The 25021-nt window shown below is 32.3% G+C and overlaps 1 protein-coding gene across 2 annotated transcripts in view; it reads left to right on the top strand.

The window, feature by feature from the left end:
- The first annotated feature begins 599 nt into the window (after positions 1–599).
- The window catches only part of gatad2ab (GATA zinc finger domain containing 2Ab), a 40479-nt gene continuing 16057 nt past the window's right edge, over positions 600–25021 (top strand). Inside the window, exons 1-2 of one of the 2 annotated variants that reach the window (XM_051095281.1) lie at positions 600–1014; positions 22023–22281. In XM_051095281.1, coding sequence (XP_050951238.1) covers positions 675–1014; positions 22023–22281 — 599 coding nt within the window. In that variant the 5' untranslated portion in view covers positions 600–674. Of the gene's footprint in view, positions 1015–3988; positions 4152–22022; positions 22282–25021 lie in introns of those variants that run through there. The other variant, XM_051095282.1, reaches the window with a different exon arrangement.

The following is a 25021-nucleotide window of genomic DNA, read 5'->3' as shown; positions in this document are numbered from 1 at the left end:
TGTAATTTAAATGTCTTGCGATGCAACCTTATATGTCTGTTTATTAACCTGGAAATATCAGGCAATATAAAAAATGAGCTGTCATACCTCAAAACAACCAATAGATGTCACCAGATATCCAAACAAGCTATTCAAACCTCAGATTGACAGCATAATTTTAAAGGCCAGTGGATTCTGATTTGAATGTATTTATATATATATATATATATATATATATATATATATATATATATATATATATATATGTATATATAACAATACAATATAGCCTTACATAGTCCACAGCATGTTGTTTTACTCCATGTTAAAACATAGGGAAATAAATGAATTAAAATGGGGAAGATCACTTTGGATGTTGTCCTACTATGAAACCACATGAAAAACATAGGATTTAGTCCAAACCACCGCTGAAAAAACGATATTAAATTGAGTAAACAACCTGTAAAAACCCCTCTAAAAGTTTCAAATGTATTTTAATACCCTATATATACACATGTATATGTTTTTATCCTTTAAATGGCTATGTGTTTGTACTACTGAAAACACGCATAAAGTTTGTTTCGGAAAACAATACGACGTCTCTCTATTTCCGTTTGCCGGTGTTCTGCTTCCGGTCTGTCTAAAAATCTTTTTTGACATACGCACACAGTGAACTTGAAGTGTCTGAGTTTAACATGAGCTCCGGTTCGACATGTGCTGTATCGGGTTGCTACAACAACTCGAAAAAACTTAAGAGTTACCAAGAAAATATCTGTGTAGAGCATCAAAAAACCAGGAATGAATGTCTGTGTCCAGCGCCCTATGCCTTACACTGTATGCCGTCGAAAGAGGAGAGGAAACAGGCTTGGCTTGCGGCTTTGAAATTAAAAAATCCTCCGAAGAGAGTTTACGTGTGTTCGTTTCATTTCGTCGATAAAAAGCCCACAGAGCTGCATCCGGACCCTGAGCTCTACCTGGGTCACAACCGTCCTCAACAAGGCAGACGAAAACAACTTCAGGAAGCTGACGGACTTGGTATGTTTATGGAATTTAGTTATTTCTACGTGATTTAAAACGTGATATAAAAACTCTCATGAGATATAAAAGCGACGAGTTTAGTTAGAACCTGATTTGCATAGATGGCGTTCCAACCTGGTTTCTGTTACTTTTCTCAGCGCTCGTTAGGATGGACCAATCACATTCGTTTGTGATTACAAGATAAGTTTTTACAAAATTATTTTCTTGATATTCGTGCAGAAGGTTTACTTTTCAACGTCGGTTACTAGTAATTAAAACTGGTTTTATATAAAAGATTATACTATTTAGTATGTTTTTAGTAAGAAAAAAAGTATAATGAGATTTGAATGAAGCACAATGGAGAATTCGCTTTTGTGAGCCACAGCGCGCCCCCTGGTGCAATATAACTTTTATCCCGCAGTTTGGAAAGCGACATCAATAAAACAAGATGATAACATTTATCAAATTATCAAATCAAGTCAGGTTATATTGGCCAGGCTATGTTGGAGTGTTCTGAAATTTTGTTTAGGATTCAAATATATAAATCACTGTACATTACATTAACACTTTTCCCACAACTTGTACTGGAAATATGGCAGCAGATTTGAATTCTCTAAATTTGGTAAGATGGGTGGAGATGCAAAATGCAAAATGAGTGTCTTGCAATAGTAATAGTGATGTCATTAGATTGATTAATCGCGATTAATCGTATCCAAAATAAAAGTTTTTGTTTACATAATAAATGCGTGTGTGTACTGTGTACATTTATTATGCAAATACACACACACATAAAGTATGTATTTAAGAAAAATATGTTGTTTGTATATTAAATATACTTATATATAATATAAATTATATGAATAAAACGATTAATCATATCCAAAATAAAAGTTTTTGTTTACATAATATATGTTTGTGTGTTGTGTATATTTATTATGCAAATACACACACACATACAGTATGTATTTAAGAAAATATGTTGTTTGTATATTAAATTTATTTATTTATTTATTTTCAATTTTATGCTTTTATTAGTTCGGAATACAGTACAAATATGGAAGGAAAACAATGATAGCAAAAATAACACGTTGGCATTGGCTTTCGACCGTAAACATACACACATTCACATATTAAGAGAGAAATTTAGATGTTCAGTTTACAAAAAAAAGACAAAGTACTGCTAAATGGTAAATACATGCTAAACCGTTCAAATGGTGAATAATGGCTTACTGAATTCAGCAGTATTGTGAAACCAGCATGAAAATGAGGCAACCGTGAAACATGATGTATAAACACAGTGTAATAACAATAACAGCAAATCATGCATAATGTGTTGGTTTTGGTCATGTAACACTTTTATGATGGAAGCCATCTTTTTATGCGATTACATCAATTTCTTGGCCAATTCACAATGCCAGGAAGGGAAACATACTTTGAGGTGCATAGACAAATAAAACAAATTTCAGAGCTACTGTATGTAAAAACAGATGTAATTCTCAAAATAATATCAGCGCTACTTTACATAAATATATTTATATATACTATAAATCATATAAATAAATTAATTAATCGCATCCAAAATAAAAGTTTTTGTTTACATAATATATGTTTGTGTATTGTGTATATTTATTATGCAAATATACACACACAGAAAGTATATATTTAAGAAAAAAATATGTTGTTTGTATATTAAATATATTTATATATAATATAAATCATATGAATAAAATGATTAATCGCATCCAAAATAAAAGTTTTTGTTTACATAATATATGCGCGTTTACTGTGTATACTAATTATGCAAATATACACACATATGCAGTATATATTTAAGACAAATATCTTGTTTGTATATTAAATACATTTATATATTATAAATCATATGAATAAAAGGATTAATCATGATTAATCGCATCCAAAATAAAAGTTTTTGATTACATAATATATGTGTGTGCTTTGTATATGTATTATGCAAATATACACACATATACAGTATATATTTAAGAACAATATGTTGTTTGTATATTAAATATATTTATATATAATATAAATTATATGAACAAAATGATTAATCGTGATTAATCCGAAATAAAAGTTTACGTATGTGTGTGTATTGTGTATATTTATTATGTATATATAAATACACACACATCCATGGATATATTTAAAAAAAAAAGTTTATATATTATTTATATTTATATTTAAAATATTAATTATATAAATAAAAATATAGACATGTAAATACATTGAAATATTTTCAAAATATATACTGTATATATATATATGTATATACATAATAAATATACACAGTACACATATAAACAGAAGCTTTTATTTTAGATGCAACTAATCGCGATTAATCATTTGACAGCACTAAATGGTAATAGTTCATCTGTAAATTATAATGTTTATACTCATATAAAGTAAAAATATATTTCAAAATAATGTTTTTTAACAATATAAAATAAAAATGTAAAGTTTCTGCATTTTTTTTAACCTGTATTTCATCAGGTAAGTCACTTATCATTATCATTGCAAGAGGACATTATGGTACAGTTGACGTTTAAGAGGTATTTTTATTGACTTGTTTATTGATTTATGAACAATTTCTTTACATATTTATGCATTTTAATGATTTAATTTTGTGATTTCTTTACTTGAAACAATCCAGATAACATTTAATCTCTCTCTGCACATTTGCAGTGTTATAGTCATGATTTTTTTCTAATTTAATCTGAAATAAATTAAGGTTTTGTATTAAATAAGCACCCATGTCCATAAATAACTAAAAATGCACAGTGTGAGGTCCTTTAAATCACACTACCAACATTAACTACAGTAACTGTTGTATTTAGTCTGGAACTATGGTAACCGTGGTAAATATTTGTGAAATTAAAACGTTAGGAGGATGCTCTTCCTCGTGTAAATCTCCTCTTGAGATGGGCCAGTGCGCTAGTGCGCATGCGCGGTTCGGTGACTCGGGTCCATGTGTAGGCAGCGAGGATCTTTATTTGGCGACCGGAGCGGCAGCGGGCAGGGCAGATAGACAGAGAGGGGATCCCCGGGATAGTTTTACATCAAAAATACTAGGGTAAATAACAACAACAAGACGCGTGGAGGGCCCTCGGAAGACCAATAAGCGTTTCATCTTCTCAGTAAGTTCTCACAAAGACAGATTGAGTGATAACTGGAGGTTTTCAGAGTGTTTTGACTTCACATTAGCTTTGCTAGCAACTGGACTGTTGAGTTAAACAGAGGATTTACAAACTTAACCATCCGTTTCATCAAATAAACTTGACAGATTCCACCTAACTCTATCGATACCGATACAGTGCGGTGTTATAATTAACTTTAGAGGAGAAACTTGTCAGTTGTTTTCAGTTTGGGGAAAATAAACTAGTCATTTAGCTCGCCTGCTAATTGGACTTGATGAGTTAGTCAGCATTAGCTGATGTTAGCCCGGTTAGCTAACTAGTTTTGCTTCCTCAGCACTAAACTCACCGGGCTTTATTTATTTAAGAGTTGGTTTGTTGCCACTGAGCTTTACTAAGCTCAAACTCTTTTTAAACACAAGAAGTTAGGAAATGTTGGATTTTATCTTTAGGTCATCTGACAGATCATGTTTTTTTATGATCATTGTATTGTATTGGAGTAGTGCAGAGTGATGTTAACAGTTTAGGGTTGTGGGTAGTTAAATTAACCCACTTTTTTGGCACTTTTTTTTTAATCTTAAAACAGTCCAGTGCAGCAATTCATTTTTTTAAGATCATAAGTTATGAAAATGTGTTTAATGCTTGCAATTATAACTAGTGGGAAACTAGCTTAGTTGGTCAGTAAGACCCAAGAAAGTTAAAAAAACAAAAACAAAAAGACAACATGAAGTAATATTTACTTTCACTTTATTGAATCAGATTTAACAGTACACTAAAATCTGCAGTAGCATAATGTGAATCAATCACTGAATCTCTGGGTTTCCCTCTGGTTTCAGTTGTGTATGATTACATCATATGTTTTATGTTTGACAGAGCTGTCCAAATAATATTTTATTAATACGCACTTTACATGCACCAAATATGGTGGCGGTATCTTTATATTGACACGTTTTACCTCCTTCCTTTTATGGACCTTTGACACGGACATCATTTTTCAGAGAGGACAAACTGGTCATGTGATATTTACACCAGCAATGTAAAAGTGTTCATGTGAAACCAAGACAGTCTTGACTTTCATTTACAGTGACCCCTTGTAGTAGACGTTTCTAAAAGCGTTAACGATAAAGTTAGCGTGCTTATTGTGGTCATTGGTTCAGTAACGGTTAAAATTTATGCATGGTTTTTGGTGTTAAATTTGTGACTAGTAACATAAGTTGTCAGTTCAGAGGTTGAGACCAAGGGCAGGGTTCAAAGTTTCACTAGTTTAGGCTAGTTGTCCTATAGTCGATATTCCATGTAGTATCTGAATCTAAGTGGCATGAATTACAGTATGTATACATTCAACAGCTTTTTTTGTTAAATAAATAAATACTTTATCTGTAGCAAGGATGCATTCAGTTGATCTAAATGACAGTATTCAGTCAAATAAATGCTGTCCATCAAAGAATACTGAAAAAATTATAAAAAGAAATGTTTCTTAAACCGCAAATCACCATGTAAGAATGATTTCTGAAGGACTGTGAGACATGATGCTGAAAATTCAGTTTTGCATCACAGGAATAAATTTCATTTTAAAATATATTGAAACAGAAAACAGTTCTTTTAGATTGTAATATTTCTAATGCTGTCAGGCGATTAATCGCATCCAAAAAGTTTTGTTTACATAATATATGTACGTGTACTGTGTATATTTATTATGCAAATACACACAGATGCATAGATATATTCAAGAAACATGTGCTTATATATTTATATATAATATTAATTATGAATAAAATATGCATGTGAATGCATGTTAATATTTTCAAAATATATACTGTATTTGTGTGTGTATATGTAAACAAAAACTTTTATTTTGGATGCGATTAATCGTTTGAAAACGCAGAGTATTTTTGAAGTAAATGCATTCTTGCTGAGCACAGATTATTTTTCACAAAAACCTTACATTTTTCCAACGCCAATTTTTTGAACAGTCGTGTGTAATTGGCAAATTACATGAGTAACGAGTATTTTGTGTCGATTGCCTGAGTAAGTGCGTAATTGTTTTGTAATTGCGTTCTGTTGTGGATAATACTGCTTTTATGTTTGAACCCATTGAACGTCCACAAACTGACCTGAGGTGAATTTCTCATCTGTATTGCTTATGAAATTCAAGTTGTTGTTGACTTTGGACTTGGTGTAAAAGTGTAACTGACCGTCCACTGTTTGTCAGCTTTGATGATGCATGATATCACGATCCTGCTGAAATACTTGAGCCGTTTCTCATGGTGGAGCTGAGGTGTAGTTCAAGGTTGGTCTGCATGGGTGTGGTGATGATGGCATAAGTTGTTTTGTCTGAAGGATGACTTGAGGTGGCTTTTTGTAAATAAATTGGGTGGGACCAACTTGGTGTCACAAGAAACCACCAAATATAATCATAGCATGTAACAAAAACTCTTGGAAATGCTCGGATTTTGGTCCTACAGCCAAGAATATCCCAATGTGTCATGTCTGTATGTGCCGGGTGTTGTCGAATCCTGGCGTACCACGTTGAGTGCCTGTTAGGCAACCAGCTAAGCCACTTGGCACCTCGCATGTGAGTCGTAACGGGCATGTCTCTGAATCTCATGCCACGCCAAGGACAAGCCTGAAGACCAGCTGTGAGATTTGTTGAACAGTAGTTTTGTAGCTAAGTATATTTAGCAGAAATGAGGGCTGGATGTTGTACATAGGAGATCATCTGCACCTGAGAAACACACCAGAGCTGCTGTATCTGAGATGGTGGTTGGTGGTAAACAGGAAGGGCTGGAGACTGACACATGGCCACTGCAATCTAGCGAGATCTTTTTACTGTTCGATCTCAACTTCCTGATACTGTCAGATGAGGAAAGACGGGAAGAACGCTGGAGACGTATAGATGTGGTGTGTTTTTGAAAGACGCTTCTGTTTTGGCTGTAGACCAAAAGTACATGCCGTTGTATTAGAGTTTGAGCGTTTCACTTTCAGCTGACTGTCATTATCAGTAAGGTGTGGTTTGTGTAGGGGTATCCTGCCAGATAATAAAACACTTATTGGTCATTGGTTTTATGGGTTTCATAAAAACTTATGAAACGGTAAACAGAGGTGAATGGATTGTTGTGGTTATGTAGGAATTAAAGTTTTGAATTGGAGTCATTTGGATATATAAAATATGTGACCCTGGACCACAAAACCACTCATAAGGGTCAATTTTATGAAATTGAGATTTATAAATCACCTGAAAGCTGAATAAATACGCTTTCCATTGATGGTTAATATTTGAGCGGATTTGAAAAATCTGTAATCTGAGGGTGCAAAAAAATCTAAATATTAAGAAAATCATCTTTAAAGTTGTCCAAATTAAGTTTTTAGCAATGCATATTACTACTTAAAAATTAAGTTTGGATATATTTACGGTAGAAAGTTTACAAAATGTCCTTTTGGAACATGATCTTTACTTAATATCCTAATGATTTTTGGCATAAAAGAAAAAAATGATCATTTTGACCCACGCAATGTATTTTTGGCTATTACTACAAATATACCTGTGGTATATAAGACTGGTTTTGTGGTCCAAAGTCACATATATGTAATATTTAAATGATCTTTTGTCCATATTTTGATACTGGGATAGTGTAATTATTTTTACTGGGAATAATTTATAATCATAATGTACTGAAGCTCAATATCAAAGCTTTGAAATGAACAATAATCGCTATTATTGTGCTTTGTATATTATATTAAACTCTAGTTTATGCTGTTGTGTAATTTAAGGTGATGTGTAATTTTTTTTGATGTTAAAGTAATTTCTTGTATCCCAATTTAATTTGTAGAGTGCATTTTCATTTTTTTAATGCCAAAACCTGAATCCCTGAAGCATGTTTTATTAAATTGTGCTGATTGTAACCATGTGAGAGAACTTTTTTTTTTTAATTTAGTTAACTCTTTTGAAGAGGTTTTTAACAAAGTTAAGTAGAGCTGTGAAACGATTAATCGCAATTAATCGCGTCCATGATAAAAGTTTGTTTACATGCTGTAGGTGTGTGTACTGTGTATATTTCTTACGTATATAAAAAATACACACACATACACATATATATATATTAAAAAAAATATGTATATTTATATAGAATTTATATTATATATATAAATAGAAATATTTTATATTTAAATATAAATTTTTTCTTAAATGTATACATACATATGTATGTATTTATATATACATAATAAATATAAACAAATTGTCGTTTTGGATCCGATTAATTGCGATTAATCACGATTAATCGTTTGACAGCCCTAAAGTTAAGCCAGATGCAGTTTCAGTTTTTAGCGAAAATAAATCATAAAAACCTGATATAGTTAAATAATTTTTTCGCTATGAAAATAGTCACAAAAACAAACAAACAAACAATGCCAAAACCTAATATTTTCTTCTGTATAGAGTTGAGGGGTTTTACTTACTAATGACAGTGGTTTGGTCGTGCGGAAATGAGATTATTTGTTGTAAAAATTAGTTTCTAAAAAATTGCAGCACCCTTAATTTAGTAAACTTAATTTCACCAAAAACTGAAAATTGTCATTTACTCACCCTCAAGTTGGTCCAAACCTGTATGAGTTTGTTTTGACGAACACAAAAGAAGATATTTTGAAGAATGCTGATAACCAAATAGTTGATGGTAGCCATTGACTTGCATAAAAATGGAAAAAATACTTAAAAATATCTCGTTTTTTGGGTAAACTATCTTTTAAATATTTCATACGAGTTAATATTTGTGTGTGGTTTTTTATTTATTTATTTATTTATAATTTAAATTCCCAACATGTAAGAGTGTAACTATAAATATGAAGAACTTTAAATATGAAGAAGGATTTGCTTCTCATTCTGTTCATTTAGTTTTACTATAGGCAAGATAAGTAGTAGTGCCTGTGATACTAGTAAAACACACTAAAAACACTATATAAGGCCGGTCAGTTTAAGTTTTTGACATTTAAATTGTAATCATGATTGAAAGAGGAAAATGAAGCTATCTTGAGTAATAATCTGCATAATTATACTTTTAACATGTTGTTTTTTTCACCAGTGCAGTGAGTTGTGTAGGAAGGGGGCTTGTGATGAACCAAGAAGCCAATTCTGTGCTTTTCTAGAGTTTCTCCAGCAGTATTTTCCGCTGTGTGTCAAAGCTTGACTCTGCTGACGCGGCAACTCTGGAACTCTCTGTGTGCCGTAGTGACATGAATACACCGTTAAGGTATTCATCCAGGAGCGAAGACTTATGGGTCCTCGCACACCTCGGACACACTGGGGCTTATTTGTTTTTCCTATATGTGCTTTTGGCCCAGTATAGAAGACATCGTCTTTAATGATATTGTGGTCCTAGATACGGCTTGGGTTTGTCCTTCAACGTAAGTCTTGGTCTTATTCTCCGCCATGTTGCAGATCGTAAATCTGATCACTTGGAAAACTAATAGCACATCTCTCCTCAACAAACCGCATGATTTATGGTACGGTACCTTGAATGCCACAAATTAGTAAATTAATATGCAGATCCAAAGTTCAGAGTCATGTCTAAGGGAATGTGCTTCAGTATTTGATTAAAATGCCATGCAGAACCAGGCCGATCCACTTGTTTCCCCTCATCAGTTCTTGCAGATCTGGCTCTCGGCCCGACAGACCAGAGAGATTAACTGCAGAATCCGGCTGCCATTCAAAATAAGTGCTTCAATCTAAATTAAGTCCTCAGCCGATTAGTTAAGTTTGACAACGGGATTATGAAGGTGAACTGTCCGTATGGATTTGTTCATACATACTGGATTTGGAATGAATCTTGTAGACCTAAGATTGCTTGAATGCATCTTGTTGCGTAGTTAAGTGGTCAGGCATGTGATTTTTACAACTTTTCCAAGAAGTGTGTTTTACTGTGTTTTATCAAGCTAATTAAACCATGTAATATAATTAGATCGGGTTACATTCATCCAATCCCAACCGGACATGTTTTGAAATCAAAATTAAAACACATTGCTAGTCTTGTGGTGAATAATTAATCCGTGTCAGTTAATTCGCTGGAAAAAAAATTGTCTTGGTCATCTTTAATCAAAATCTGAAAATTTGGCATTCCTTTTCTTCAGTTTGACAACAGTTTTAATATCCTTGCCCACTCCTCTTCAAATGTTAGTTTACTGCGAGCAAAAGAGAGAGGAGTTGTGTGAAAATAAAACCCTGTCCTTTATTTAATGTTCCATTTGGAAATGCGTCACTGTACTGAAGTAAATTGGGTAGCAACTTCCGGTTCACGCAGACTTGAAATATGCAACTTTTTAAAGAGGGATTTACTGTCTTTTAGCATGGTAAGTAAGGGGGTGTTTACACAACACCGTTTTTAATTAAAAACAAAACCTTTTATACGTTTTGGCCATTCATTTACATCACAACAGCATTTTGGGTGGCTGAAAATGCAAATTTGGAAAACGTTTTCAAAGTGCAAGTTTTTGAAAACAGTACCGTTATAGTCGACATGAACATTATAAAATTTTTGTGAATCTGTTTAAATGGAATTGTTTTGACAATGTAGCTGTCATGTAAGCATACCCTAAGAAGGTAGCATTTTATGCATTTTGGCTGTTCATTTACATGAAATTTGCAAATTTGAAAAATGTTTTCAAAGTGCAAGTTTTTGAAAACAGTACAGTTAACTTCTCGGTGTAAACTACAAAATGCTACATTTTGGTGAATATGTGTGAATGGGGATTGTTTTAATAATGTTGTCGTCTCTATGCAAAACTTTTCAGAAAGCAAAGGAATAACTTCCATTTTTGGCACATCTTTGTCATGTAAACGTACCCCAAGATGAAAAAGATTTGATGCATTTTGGCCGCTTGTTTACATGACAGTGGTGTTTTGAGCACCTGAAAGCGCAAACTTTTGAAAATGTGTTTCAAAGTGCAAGTTTATGAAAACAGTATAGTTGTCATCTCTGTGTAAACTACAAAATGCAAAATGCATTTTAAGTCTATAGGAACGTGTAGTGTTTCTTTACAGCGTTTTTGTGAATCCGTGTGAAACGGGATCGTTTTGACAATATTGTCGTCTATATACAGAACTTTTCAAAACGCAAATGAAAAGTGAATAGCGAATCGTTATCATGTAAATGTACCCTAAGACAGAAAACATTTTATTCGTTTTGGTCGTTCGTTTACATGACAATGGCATTTTGGGCATCTGAAAATGCAAACTTTTGAAAATGAGTATTAAAGTGCAATCCTCTGTGTAAACTACAAAACGCAAATTTTAAAAATGATGACGTCTTGCGTCACGTGTAGTTAGTGTTCAGTCTAGGAACGTGGAGTGTTTTTTTTTAAAAGTGACATCGTCAAATAACTATCTTCATGTGCATAATACAGCATTTTTAGTCATTTTCGTCAATCCGTGTGAAATGTGATCGTTCTGCCTCTGTTGTCGTCTGTATGCAAAACGGAAATGAAAAGCTTCTATTTTTAGAACATAGTTGTCATGTAAATAAACCCTAAGACGGAAAACATTTTAAACATTTTGGCTATTTATTTACTCGACAACAGCATTTTGGATGTGCCTGAAAATGTGAATTTGGAAAACGTTTTTGAAAACAGTACAGTTATCGTGTCTGTGTAAACTACAAAACGCAAAATTTTTGTGAATCCGCGTGAACGGGGATTGTTTTTACAATGTTGTCGTCTGTAAGCAAAACTTTTCAAAACGCAAAGGAATAACTTCCGTTTTTAGCACGTCTTTGTCGTGTAAACGTACCCCAAGATGAAAAAGATTTTATGCGTTTGTTTTGGCCGTTCGTTTACACGAAAGTGGTGTTTTGGGTGCCTGAAAATGAAAACTTTTGAATTAGCATTTCAAAGTGCAGTTTTTTGAAAACTGTATCATTATAATCTTCGAGAAAATTACAAAATTCAAAGTTTTTGTGAATCCGTGAGAATGGGATCGTTCTGACAGTGTTGTCGTCTGTATGCAAACTTTTCAATGTATGCACTTTGAGTGCCTAAAAATACACATTTTTGAAAACGGTATCATTATTGTTTGTGTAAACTGCAAAACGCAAATTTTTAAAAAAGGGTGATGTCATGCGCATGCGTATAACGTGTTTAGTGTAGGAATGTGTAGTGTTTGTTTACAAAGTGATGTTGCTAAATAACTGGCTTCGCATACATAATGCAGCATTTTTTGTGATTTTCGTGAATTCATGTGAAACGGGATCATTCTGACAATGTTGTTGTCTGCATGCCAAATTTTTCAAAACGCAAATGAAAAGCTTCTATTTTTAGAACTAACGGTATTGTTATTGTCTTCGTGTAACCTGCACATTTTTAAAAATGGTGGTGTTACGCGCATGCGTATTACGTGTTCAGTCTATAGGAATGCGTAGTGTTTCTTTACAAAGTGACGTCGCTAAATAACTGGTTTTGTGTACATAATACAGCGTTTTTAGCTGTTTTCGTGAATCTGTGTAAACTGGATCATTCTGACAATGTTGTGGTCTGTATGCAAAAACGCAAATGAAAGGCTTCTATTTTTAATGCATAGTTGTCATGTAAACGTGCCCTAAGATGGAATTTTATGCGTTTGGCCGTTTGTCTGACTCTATACAACAATGGGGTTTTGGGCACCTGAAAACACTTTCAAAGTGCAAGTTTTTGAAATCACAAGTAAATAAATAAAAAAACTACAGTAGAACAAATAAATAAGAAATTATGCATACATTGTATACAGTAAGCAAATGTATAAAACACTGCATATTCTTCACTGTATAAATTAAATCTATATTTCTTCTTATTAAAGTTACAAAAGTGATTTAGTCAAGAGCAGTGACAGATTTTCTCTCTTTTGTTATTTGATTACCATAAATGACAGACTGCAGGAATATTAGACTGCTATCACTCTAAGAGCTACCAGGGTAAAAAAAACTATTACGCACGTGTTTTCTTTCTTAGCTGTTTGCTTTCACGTAAGACCTAAATGACTGTGTTTACCAGAATACTTGCGAAGACGGGCACATGTTGACAAATACAAGTGTATGTATTTAACTGTTCAAAGCCAATAAAACGGCAAAAATCTCTCTGACACCGTTCAGTCTCAGACAGTCTTCAAAGACCTAAATTCACTTGTTTTTAAACCGAAACACTTACATACAGACCATAAGTTTTCATGACCACTCAGCACATCGACTTAGTCCATAGTCCAAAATCTGTACCGGTTGATAAATTTCTACCGGTATATCACCGTCCACTACTTCTGCTTCTAAGCTTTTAATTACATTTTTGTTTGTCGTTTGTGATTGCAATCAGATGTTTTACTTGGGGGGCATTTGAAAAAATCCACATTTCACTTTTTTTTTTTCTTTTTTTTTTAACATGACGGACCGTCTTGTGCCAGCATGTTCAAAAATTCAGTTTGCATGGATATAGAGGTCTTGCTTCAAAAGAGATGTTGCCTCAAACGTTATTTCTGAAATGGCTTTGGCATGCTAATTGATGCATGGCGCTATAAATATCAAAGGGAAAAAAAGACAAGTTGACCTCACTAATCAACAAGTCATATGTGGTGACCTTCGCTAGTAATTACTGTAAATGAAACGCACTTTGGTGCTGCCCCAGTTCTGCTTATTCTTATCTACCAATTTGACTATAACTGATCTGAAGGCCAGTGTAGTATAAGTGTGTGCGTCAGTGTACATTTGCACTCTAGTCTGTTTGAGATCACAGTGGGGGATGGGCAGATGCGCGTGCATGCGTGTGTTTGTGTGTGTGTGTGTGTGTGGAGAGGGGGTGGCTACTCGCGACTGTTCTTACAGCACAAGTTATTCTTTGTGCCCACGTGAAAAGCAATCGGCTGTACTTTCTTTCTGTGTCGTCCTGTTGCTAGGGGGCACACCAGGTGGATCTTCCGGCAGATACAGGGTTAACGACGTCCATTTTGTTAGGTAACACCCTCGTGGCCTGATCTGTCTGTGGTGTTAAAATGGCAGGGCTTAACCCTTGATATGCAGGACTGGAGCCGGCAGGGGCACCTTTGACTCAACCCTCTTGGCAGCCACTTCGTCATTGTTGGATGACAAGACTCACTGGTTGTGAGAGATCCAGAGGAACATCTGTAGCACGTTAGGCTCTGCGAACTTACCTGGAAGTTTGTTTTTCAGTGCTTGTTGTCTGATTGGTTTCAGAAATGTGTTGGTGACGCAATCAGGAAGTCCTTGTGAACTGGACAAGCTTGGTTAAAGCAGCTCTACTGTCCTCCTCAGGAAACACTTAGGCTTGGACACAATAGTCCAGTGCAGTTTGATCAGTGTCTTGGTTCTCAGCTGTTTTTTTTTGATAACTTGAGCTTTTGATATTACTCTCACTTTTTCAAACGCGTTACCACAAAGTGTTAAACTTTGAATTACAACTCATCCAGCAAAAAGTCATAGATACTTTTGGGTCCTTTGGTTTGTAACCACTCCAGCATCATGGCAGTGATTTTGACACAGACAAGGACCAGTAACATTGTTAAGGGTTGTCAGCAAATGATTTTATTATTATTATTATTATTTTTTTTTATTTGCTAAGCCATAAACACATACATTCAATTTATTCAGTTCAATTTGATGTTTAATTAAAAGTAATTTGATAAGGATTCAATAATGCTTCAATAAGGTTTTTTCCTAGCTCAGTTGCTCAGCAACTTGTTTTGCCAATATTTTCACTGGGCCCTCAACAAACATATGCACCATAATAAATAAATAAGTAAATAAATAAAAATAAATAAATAAATATATAATTTTATATTTAAAAAAATTGCCATTTTAAGTTTATACACACTGTTTAAAATATAAATAAAATTTATTTTAATATAATTTTAATTTAATTATGTATATACACATTTTCATGTATAATTTTAATTTTTTTTTTTTACAAAGAAAATATATTTTTATTTAAACTTTTGTTCATTTTAAATGTACTTTTTTTACATGTTAATTTAACATTACCTTATCTTTTTTTTTTTTTTTTTTTTTTTTTTTACTTATCTTTACTTTTTATATCTTTTTATACACTTGTTGTTAATGAAAATTAGTTTTTATTTTTAAAGAAAAAAATTGATTAAATCACACATTTTCATATACATTTTTAATTTGTCTTTACAAAGAAAATATAAATGTACTTTTTAAACATTTTTTTAACATTAATTTTTATATTTACTATTTTTTTATATTTAATTATATTTTATATAAGTATTTGAATCTTTCTCACAGATGCACTTACCTGTTAATGAATTTTTTTTCTTTTTAAAAAAATATATCTTAAATGTGTAGTTTTATATTTAGAAGAAAATCCCATTTTAAATGTGAAGTTTTTACATTATTACAAAGAAAATTTTCATCTTAAATGTATAATTTTTTTAATATTATATATTCAATATTTATTGTATTATTTATATTATTATTATTATTATTATTTATTTATTTATTTATTTTTGTAAAAACAAAAACAATCCGTTTTTGCAATTATAATTTTTATCTTTATCTTACAAGAAAATTTCTATTAATACATAAAAAATTGTGTGGTTCAATGTAAACAGTTCTTCTGGAAATTAATAGCGTACTTTGGCAAAACTTTCAACCTAATTTTCAACCTATTCTTATTGCTGCTGTTACAATTCATCCTTTTCATGTCAACTCAATCTCAAAGCTCATTTGTCAATGTCCTACATAATTTCCCTAGCAGACAAGTCTAAAAAGTCCACAAGCAGAAATTGAAAATCAAATGTTCAAGTTTGCAATCAGTCAAGTGACCATCCCGTCTGTCCCCGGGCCAGCGGGTCGTCCTTATTGTTGAGCAGCTGAACGTACCGATCCAGTTTGGGTTGTATTGCCACCATGCTGTGTTGTTGTATAGTGCCAGCGATGCCTCCTATTGTCTTGCTCGGTCTGCGCCCTAAGGGCGGTCATTACATCAGACGACTCTTCTTCAGCAGGCCCTGTGAGGATAGTCACTGCACTCCCAGCTCGCTGCGGCGTGGCATGAACAGACATGTTTTTCACACAGCTGCGACAATCCAATACACCACCATCGTGCTGTTAGCGTTTTATCGCATGCAGACGTCACCGACATTTCAGCATTTGATTTGTTAGTAAACAAACAAATGCACGACCTTTATGTATCGTGTGGTTTAAATGACATCACAGTCTCAATCTGATTAGCAAAACCCAAACACTGATGTAAATAATCCTCTGCAATATGTTTTTTGTTATTAAAATATTAATCTCCCTGTTTTGCGTCACACTGTGATCCATTAGAAGCTTCTAAATTGATGTGCGCAAATGAGTTTGATTATTTTTATTTATTTATTTTTTTAATGGATTTATCATCTCAAACCTTGTTGTTGAGGCATGAGTGCTGCACAGATCTGATGCCATCCTTTTCCCATGAGGCTTTGCAAGCCACGTGTCTGCAGTTTTGGCGACAAGCATCCATTTCCTAACCACAACAAGTGGCTTGTGTATGACTAAACTGGTCACTCTGTGTGAAAACATGGAAGTTCTGTTCTTAAAGTGGAGATGCAGTGTTTCTTAGTCGAAGATGATTTGTGAAACTGACATATGTTTAATGTTGTGGTGTTTCATTTTAGTACAGCAAAGACTTCTTTAAGCTAATGATTTTCTGGCCGATGGACATGTGATTGTGCAATGGACTCGGCTGACTGCATTTCTAACATTGACAGGTTTGGTGACCTACTTTTGAAGGCCCTGTCCAGTCAGTGTGCATTTACATTAACAATTATATCTGTGACCCCACCAAAAAAAAGCTGATGTAAATGTTAGAAAGGTTAAGGCAACTTTTTAGATAACATAATTGTAGATAACAGATGTGATTCAGAGGGGTGTGAATCGTTCAGATGACAGGGATTTGGTTCAAAAGCTAATTCAGTTTGATTTAACTCATCTAAAATTAAAAAAAAAATCTATCATAGTTTAGTCACTCTCAAGTTGTTTCAAATCTGTATGAGTTTCTTCTGTTGAACACAAAAGATGATATTTTGAAGAATGTTGGCAACCAAACTTGTAGCCATTGACTGCCAAGACAAACTACTTTCTGACTGTTTATTTCACCAGAAGTCTTCCGTGTGACATGATCCTTTAGAAATCATTCTAATATGATGATTTGATGCTCGAGAAACATTTCTTTTTCTTATTATCAGTGTTGAAAACAGTTGTTCTGCTTAATATTTTTATGGAAATCCTAGTTTTATTAAAATAACTGTTGGTCTTCCATAGTAGCATACGTTTAGATCATGATAACCACAGTTAAAACTACACATATAGCACCCCGATACTTTGGTAAAAATGTAACTGTGGTTTCTAACAGTAGTATAAATGTACAAGCGCTTCACCCTGGATCTCACAGCACCGTTTTGTGGTCACGTGGCCGAAACTCATTGGCACTGCGTTTCCATTTGAACTTTAAGCTGAGCGGATAAACGGTCCGTGTGGTCATTTTCGCACTTCAAATGAGTAGTGCTGTTTTGTTATGCTTTTGGCGTATAAATATTATATTGAACATTTATCAGACTCGTTATTGTTTATCGAGAGAAATTATATTGCGATAATTAGGGGTCGACCGATTATTACAGATCAAGTAGATCGATAACCGATATTTTGAACTGATATATTCGTCTGGTGTAAAAATGAAAATTAATGTAAAAATTAAGAGTAACAAGGGCTCTGACAAAAACTTTCTTTAAGCACTTTAAATTATTTTATCAGAAAATCGGTTTCGAAAATGACTAATACGATAACGATAAAAAGCTTAAAATCAGTGCTGATAATCGGTCAAAATTGCTTGTAATGAAAATTAATGTCAAAATTAAGAAATAACAACTTTAAAAACTTTCTTTAAATACTTTCAGATTAGTTTATCAGCAAATCGTTTTTGAAAATTAATGATCCCAATAACTATAAAATGGCTAATATCAATGCCAATAATCGGTTGAAATTGTTTGTAATGAAAATTAATGTCAAAATTAATAAGATGGGCTCTGACAAAAACTTTCTTTAAATACTTTCAAATTATTTTAGCGGCAAATCGGTTTTGAAAATGAATGAGACCGATAACCATAAAAAAGCTTAATATCTGTGCCGATAATTGGTTGAAATGGTTTATAATAAAAAATTGTCAAAATTAAGAATATTAAAGGTTTTGACAAAAGCTTTCTTCAAATACGTTCAAATTATTTTATCAGCAAATCGGTTTCGAAAATGAACGATACCGATAACCATAAAAATACTTAATATCAGCCCCGATAATCGGTCGAAATTGCTTGCAATGAAAGTTAATGTCAAAATTAATGAAAAGGGCTCTAACAAAAACTTGAAATACTTTCAAATTATTTTATTGGCAAATCGGTTTTGAAAATGAACGATACCGATAACCATAAAAAAAGCTTAATGTAAGCTTAATATAAGTTGACCCCTAGTGATAACTATAGTTATCATTTTATCACCCAGGACTAAGTTCAGTTGTGGTCATGTGATAAGCTATTTCAGCAGTTTGGAGTAAATATCATTAATTGTATGATAGTCATTTTACTACAGGTTTATTACCATTTAATTATCAGATTATTTAATAACTAATTTGATTTAATGGCCAATGCAAACAACTGATAATGAAACAGTCATAAAAATTAATACACCAAGAAAAAGGAGTGTTTTGTTACATACGCTGAAAAATAATTAATACTTTGAAACCATTTTCCCTCAGAAATTGCTTGTAAATTGTACAAATAGTTACAAAAAATAAGGAAATTTTGAAAGACTAAAATAGTATTTTCTTTAAAAAGTACTGCAGTAATCTTTTTTTTTTTTATTTCTTCAAACTTCAGAATCCTGGGAATAATAGAAATTGTGGTTTGGAGAAGCTTTGGAAATTCATAATTTCCACGCTTTTGGTTTTTTTTAAATGATGAATATATACGTTTCTACTCCAGAATGTTTTATTACCTGAGTTGTGAGTCTCTAAAAATCCTTATCTGAAAGTCAAACAGTGAGTCACATGGATCAAAAGACACTAAAACTTTCTTTTCAGAATCGAGGTTCTTAAATCCAGCAATTTACATAAGCTTGTTTGGATCAGCGTGATCATGCGCGCTTCTATTGTCTAGTCATTTGGTTTATTGACTACCTTTTATTGTGGAGACCACTGTGGCGGTTGTTATTTAGCGAGCAACAAAGGGGCGGACACTTCCTCCTCATCTCTGAAAGACTTGTGTTTTGGAATGCGTGCGGCCCTTCCCCCCACTGGCAAAACTCCTGCGTCTGTGTGGCCGCGTTCGCTGCCAGTCAGTCTCTCAAGGGGTTAAAAACCTGCTTCAGTCTCTCGGCTGCGTCCACCGACCGGTTCAAACTGGTTTTCAGGGGAAATGCTTTATGTGTCCCATGGAATCTTGGGAAGGGTCATGTGGAGCCCCAGTGATGTCATGGCAGATGAGAGCAGGCCTCGGTGTTGAGTCAGCTGTCTTGCTATCAGATGGCTGATATCATATGTAAGACAGGTAGGTCGGCACGTCTCGTGTGTGCCTTCATGTAGCCAGATGATGGATTTGCTTCCTGTAAGTGGCTGTTGGGGTTTGCATGCATGTTTAAAGCTCAAAGTCTGGCACAGTTCAGGCTTCTTGCTTGGTGCATTTGTCTTTCCTGTTTGTGGTTTTTTTTTTAAGAAATGTCAATCCGTTGCTTTACAGACCTCTCTGTCTTGTACAGGTGCAGTCATCCCATACCTGTAGTTTTCAACCAGTGGGTCGTGACCCAAAAAAGAGGCACAGAACTGTTCTGAAGGGATTAACGGGAAAAATCGTGTCAAATGCAACTAATCGTTTAGAGGAGGATCTTTTGTGGTCTCGTTGATGTGAAGGCCGTGCTTTCGAACAAACTCGTATGTGGATATTGGTGCAAATTCATCTTTGAACCGGTTGCATGGAGTGCCCTCATCCTCAAAAACTATAAAGAGAACTACACAACAGGAAAGAAAGTATAAACCAGGAGGCTAGTTTAAATAGGGGCTCAATGAGATAAACAGGGATTGTGGCATCTGTAGTGTTTAGACATTTAGAAACTAAATGCTCAAACTATTCCGAAGTCTTGAGTTGTTCAAAAGAGGAAATGGGAGCACCTCAAAACAAAAGAGTTATTTTGTTCACACACATTAATATGTATTTGTGCGTGTGCGCGTGTGCATATTATATATGCATGTGTATTAGTAGTATTAATTTTATTATTTTTAAATAATGTGTTTTTTAAATAATTATTTTGTTTTTTATTTACTCAACTTGTTTCCCTTTTTTGTATTTTAGTAGTAATATTTTTTTAAATAATTGTTTTACTTATTATTTTTTGTATTTTAGTAATATTAATTATTTTTTATTTTTAAATGAGTTTTTATAAAATAATTATTTTACTTTTTATTTATCCAACTTATTTCACTTTTTTGTCTTTTAGAATTATTTTAATATTTTTTTAAATGTTTTTTTAAATAATAATTTTACTTATTCTATGTATTTTAGTAATATTATTTTTATTTAGTTTTTCTAAAATATTTTACTTTTTATTTATTCAACTTTTTTGCAATTTAGTAGTAGTATTTTATTATTTTTGTATGTTTTTTTAACAATTATTTGAATTTTTATTGTATATTAAACCTGTTTCACTTTTTGTATTCTAGTAGCATTATTGTATTTTTAAATTACATTATTGTTAAAAATTATTTTACTTATTTAATCGACTTATTTCACTTTTTTTGTATTTTAGTAATATTAGTTATTTAAATATTTTTGTACAATGTATGTTTTTTAATATATTCTTTACTTTTTATTATTTATTCAACTTCACCTTTTTATTTAATTATTTTACTATTTTTAAATAATGTGTTTTTTAAAAAAATATTTTACTTTTTATTATTTATTCAACATTCACTTGTTTCACTTATGTATTTGTGTATTTATTTATTTATTTATGTATTTATTTATTTATTTATTTATTTATTTATTTTTACAGATTTGTCCTTTGGTACAATAAACATTTTAAAACCTTTTTTTTAAAAAAAATCTTATTTATATTTAAATTTATTTGCATTTATATATTTTTAATTTAATTTTTTTATACATAAAAAAAATACATACATTGAATTAATGATTTAACAATTTTTAAATAATCTTTTTTTTAAATAATAATTTTACTTTTTATTACTTATTTAACTTATTTCATATTTATTTATTTATTTAAAACAAATTTTCACTTCAAAGCATTTTTGAATTTTTATATATTTTTATTTATTTATTAATTTTTATATATATATATATGGATAACAGCAGTCCAACCGTTTCACCATTTTTATCAGTAGTTAAAACTGTTTTAGTGTCACAGAATGTAGTTTTAAGAGCTTTTAGGCGAGAATGTACTTGTTTAGACATCAGATATGCAGTTTGTTAACACAGATAATGTCTTTTTGAAAATTTACTTCGGCGTTTTTGGAGATGTGAGCTCCAGGGTGTCAGCGTCTGTTCAGCGCTCAGGAAGCCGCCAAAAGCAGTTTCACCTTGGCCAGATCTTCTGGAATTTGGTGCTGGCTCTGATGTCTCTATAGTGGTTAAACATAAGATACAAGTCATTTTGGGTAAATCTAACAGGCTGCCTTTGGTCTTATTCATCTATTACTTGTTCCAGAGCAAATATTTTTGGCTGAAGGCAAAATTTATATAACATTTAATGTTGTATATCAGAGCGCTGCCTTTGTACTTTGACTGAATTGCCTAACAACTTTTACATGTGTATATATGAATATGCCTGACTCAGTGATGTTGTTTTACAGGTGAGAAGATGTCGGAAGACGCAGTGCGTCAGACGCGCAGTCAAAAAAGGGCGCTGGAGCGAGATGCCCCTTCTTCGGAGGCCGACTTAAAGAGAGTCAAGTTGGAGAAAGGAGAGCTGGGAGCTGTAGATGGACTGAAAACCAAAAGCGAACAGGCCAACAAGGTGGCTAACATCTTGCGGTCGGGGGAGGTGAAGGCCACCATCAAGGTGGAAGTGCAGACCAGCGATGAGCCCGTGGACATGAGCACATCTAAGAGGTAGGTCACAGGCCGAACATGAACACCTACTTCCCAAATAGCTCTTGTACGTCTGCAAGATGTCTGTTAAAGATCACTTGATCTGGAAAGCATCTGCTGTGTACAAACATCTGACAGACGTCTGTAAGATGTCAGTTTTACATACATTCTAAATCATAAACATTTTAAAGACATCTAATAGACGTCTATGTGACATCTGGGACGTTTCCTATCAGATATAACGTGTACGTCTGCAAGATGTCTGTTAAAGATCACTTGATCTGGAAAGCTTCTGCTGTGTACAAACATCTGACAGACGTCTGTAAGATGTCAGTTTTACATACATTCTAAATCATAAACATCTTAAAGACATCTAATAGACGTCTATTTGACATGTGAAGGGAATCGTCCCAGATAGCACGTGTATGTCTGCAAGATGTCTGTTAAAGATCACTTGATCTGGAAAGCATCTTTTGCGTACAGACTTCTGACAGACGTCTGTAAGATGTCAGTTTTACATACATTCTAAATCATAAACATCTTAAAGACATCTAATAGACGTCTATTTGACATCTGATAGGAAACGTCCCAGATAGAACATGTATGTCTGCAAGATGTCTGTTAATGATTTTTATTCCCAAGCCTCATTTTAAATGAAATGCAGTTGTTGCTCTTTGATAGTAGTGACCTGTGAACTGGAGAATTAGCGTAATCTTGGTATTGCCGGTTTGCTTTTATGTTTGTGTTGCGGGCACTTAACCTCACGCTGCTCCGCTGAGACTTTATGCTAGTAGCTCTGAATATAAAGCATCTGCTGAATGCAAAGTCAACAAGGTATCAAGTAGATGCAAAGGAGAAGAGCCTGAACTCGCTGTAGTGGTGCTTTTGTATCGCCGGTGTTGAAAATTTGAGGCCATGATTAATTACCATATGCATGATTCAAGTTTAACTTAAATTCAGTGGTTGTTTTAATTAAAGGCACTGAAGAATAAAACCATTTGCGATGAGTTAAATCAGAAACCATGCAGGAGCCAAAGCATGATTTATACTGCCTTGATGTTGTAGTGATGCACAGATAAAGGACTAAAGTGTATAAATTAATGAAGACTGAATTTTAAAATTAAATTAACTTTTTTTTTTTTTTTTTTTGCAGTAACGCTCATTTAAATAACATTAATTCATTAAGTGCCATGAACTAACAACTTTGGCATCATCTTTTAGTCCAAATTAATAATAAACACACTACCATTCAAACGTTTAGAGTTTATTTTTTTTTTATGTTTTAAAAAGATATTGTACAGTCACCAAGGCTGCATAAATTTTGTGTATATATATATATATATATATATATATATATATATATATATATATATATATATATATAAATATAAATATAAATATAAATATAAATATAAATAAATAAATATAAATAAATAAATATAAATAAATATAAATAAATAAATATAAATAGAGTAAAAGTAGTAATATTTTAAATATTATTCAGAATTAAAATAACTGTTTGCTATTTTAGATATTTTAAAATGTAGTTTATTTATGTGATGGCACAACTTAATTTTCAACATAATTAACTCCAGTCTTCAGTGTCACATGATCCTTCAGAAATCATTATTAATAATTAAGAATAAACGCACTACCATTCAAACAATTATTTATTTATTTATTTATGTTTTTGAAAGATCTCTTAGTCACCAAGGCTGCATATACTTAATAGAAAATGCAATAAGAAGAGAAATATTTTTAAAAATTATTCCAAATTAAAAAAAACTATTTTTCTATTTTAATATATTTTAAAATGTCATTTATTTCTGTTATGTCAAAACATAATTTTCAGCATCATTACTCCAGTCTTCAGTGTCACATGATCTTTCAGAAATCATTATCATTGTTGAAAATTCAATAGAACAGTGTTTATTTAAAAGTAATCTTTCTTTGGTAGTGCGTATCAACATAAGTTTTTACTGTCACGTTTGACTAGTGTAATGCGTACTTGATAAATTAAAGTATTAATTTCTGTAAAAAAATAAATAAATAAAAATCTTACTTGCCCCAGACTTTTCAACGGTAGTGTGCATGTAAAAAATTCTATATATATATTTATATATTTATTTATTTATTTATTCATTTTTTAATATTGTTTATATATAATAAAAAATATTAAAAATAATTTTTTAGATATTTCTAAACATACAGTTACCAAATTATCACATGAATAACATCAATATTAAATGTATTACATTTTTGTATTTTATTAATGCACATACATGCATTAATTTAAAAATGTAATACAAAATATGTAAATATAATTTTAAAAAAAGTATATATAATAAAATATATAAATAAGTGTTTTTTAATAAATTGTGTATTAATAAGTAGTGTTTGTTTTATATATTTATAATTTCTAAAATATAATAATCTTATAAACAGGTAATTTGTTGGGCATATAATTTATTACATTACTGAAATAGTTTTTATTTGATATTAACTTATGTAATTGTGTGCGTTTGTGTGTGTGTGTGTGTGTTTGTTTGCATTTTTGTTTATTTGTAATGAAATTAAATAATGTTAATTAACCAATTATTGTTGATTTATTAGCATGCACAGTAATTAACATTAATGTTAAAGTCTACTGCAAAGTGTTACAGTTAATATTACAATTACACTTCGACCTTTTGCATGTTTATTTTCCATTTCCTGTCCATTTTTGGTTTTGCATCTACTAAATGAAACTTGCCTAGGCCTT

This window comes from Labeo rohita, chromosome 22 (assembly GCF_022985175.1).
Source record: "Labeo rohita strain BAU-BD-2019 chromosome 22, IGBB_LRoh.1.0, whole genome shotgun sequence".
Taxonomy (NCBI): domain Eukaryota; kingdom Metazoa; phylum Chordata; class Actinopteri; order Cypriniformes; family Cyprinidae; genus Labeo; species Labeo rohita.
Note: the sequence above shows the minus strand (reverse complement) of the source record. Positions and strands in the feature narration are given on the sequence as shown.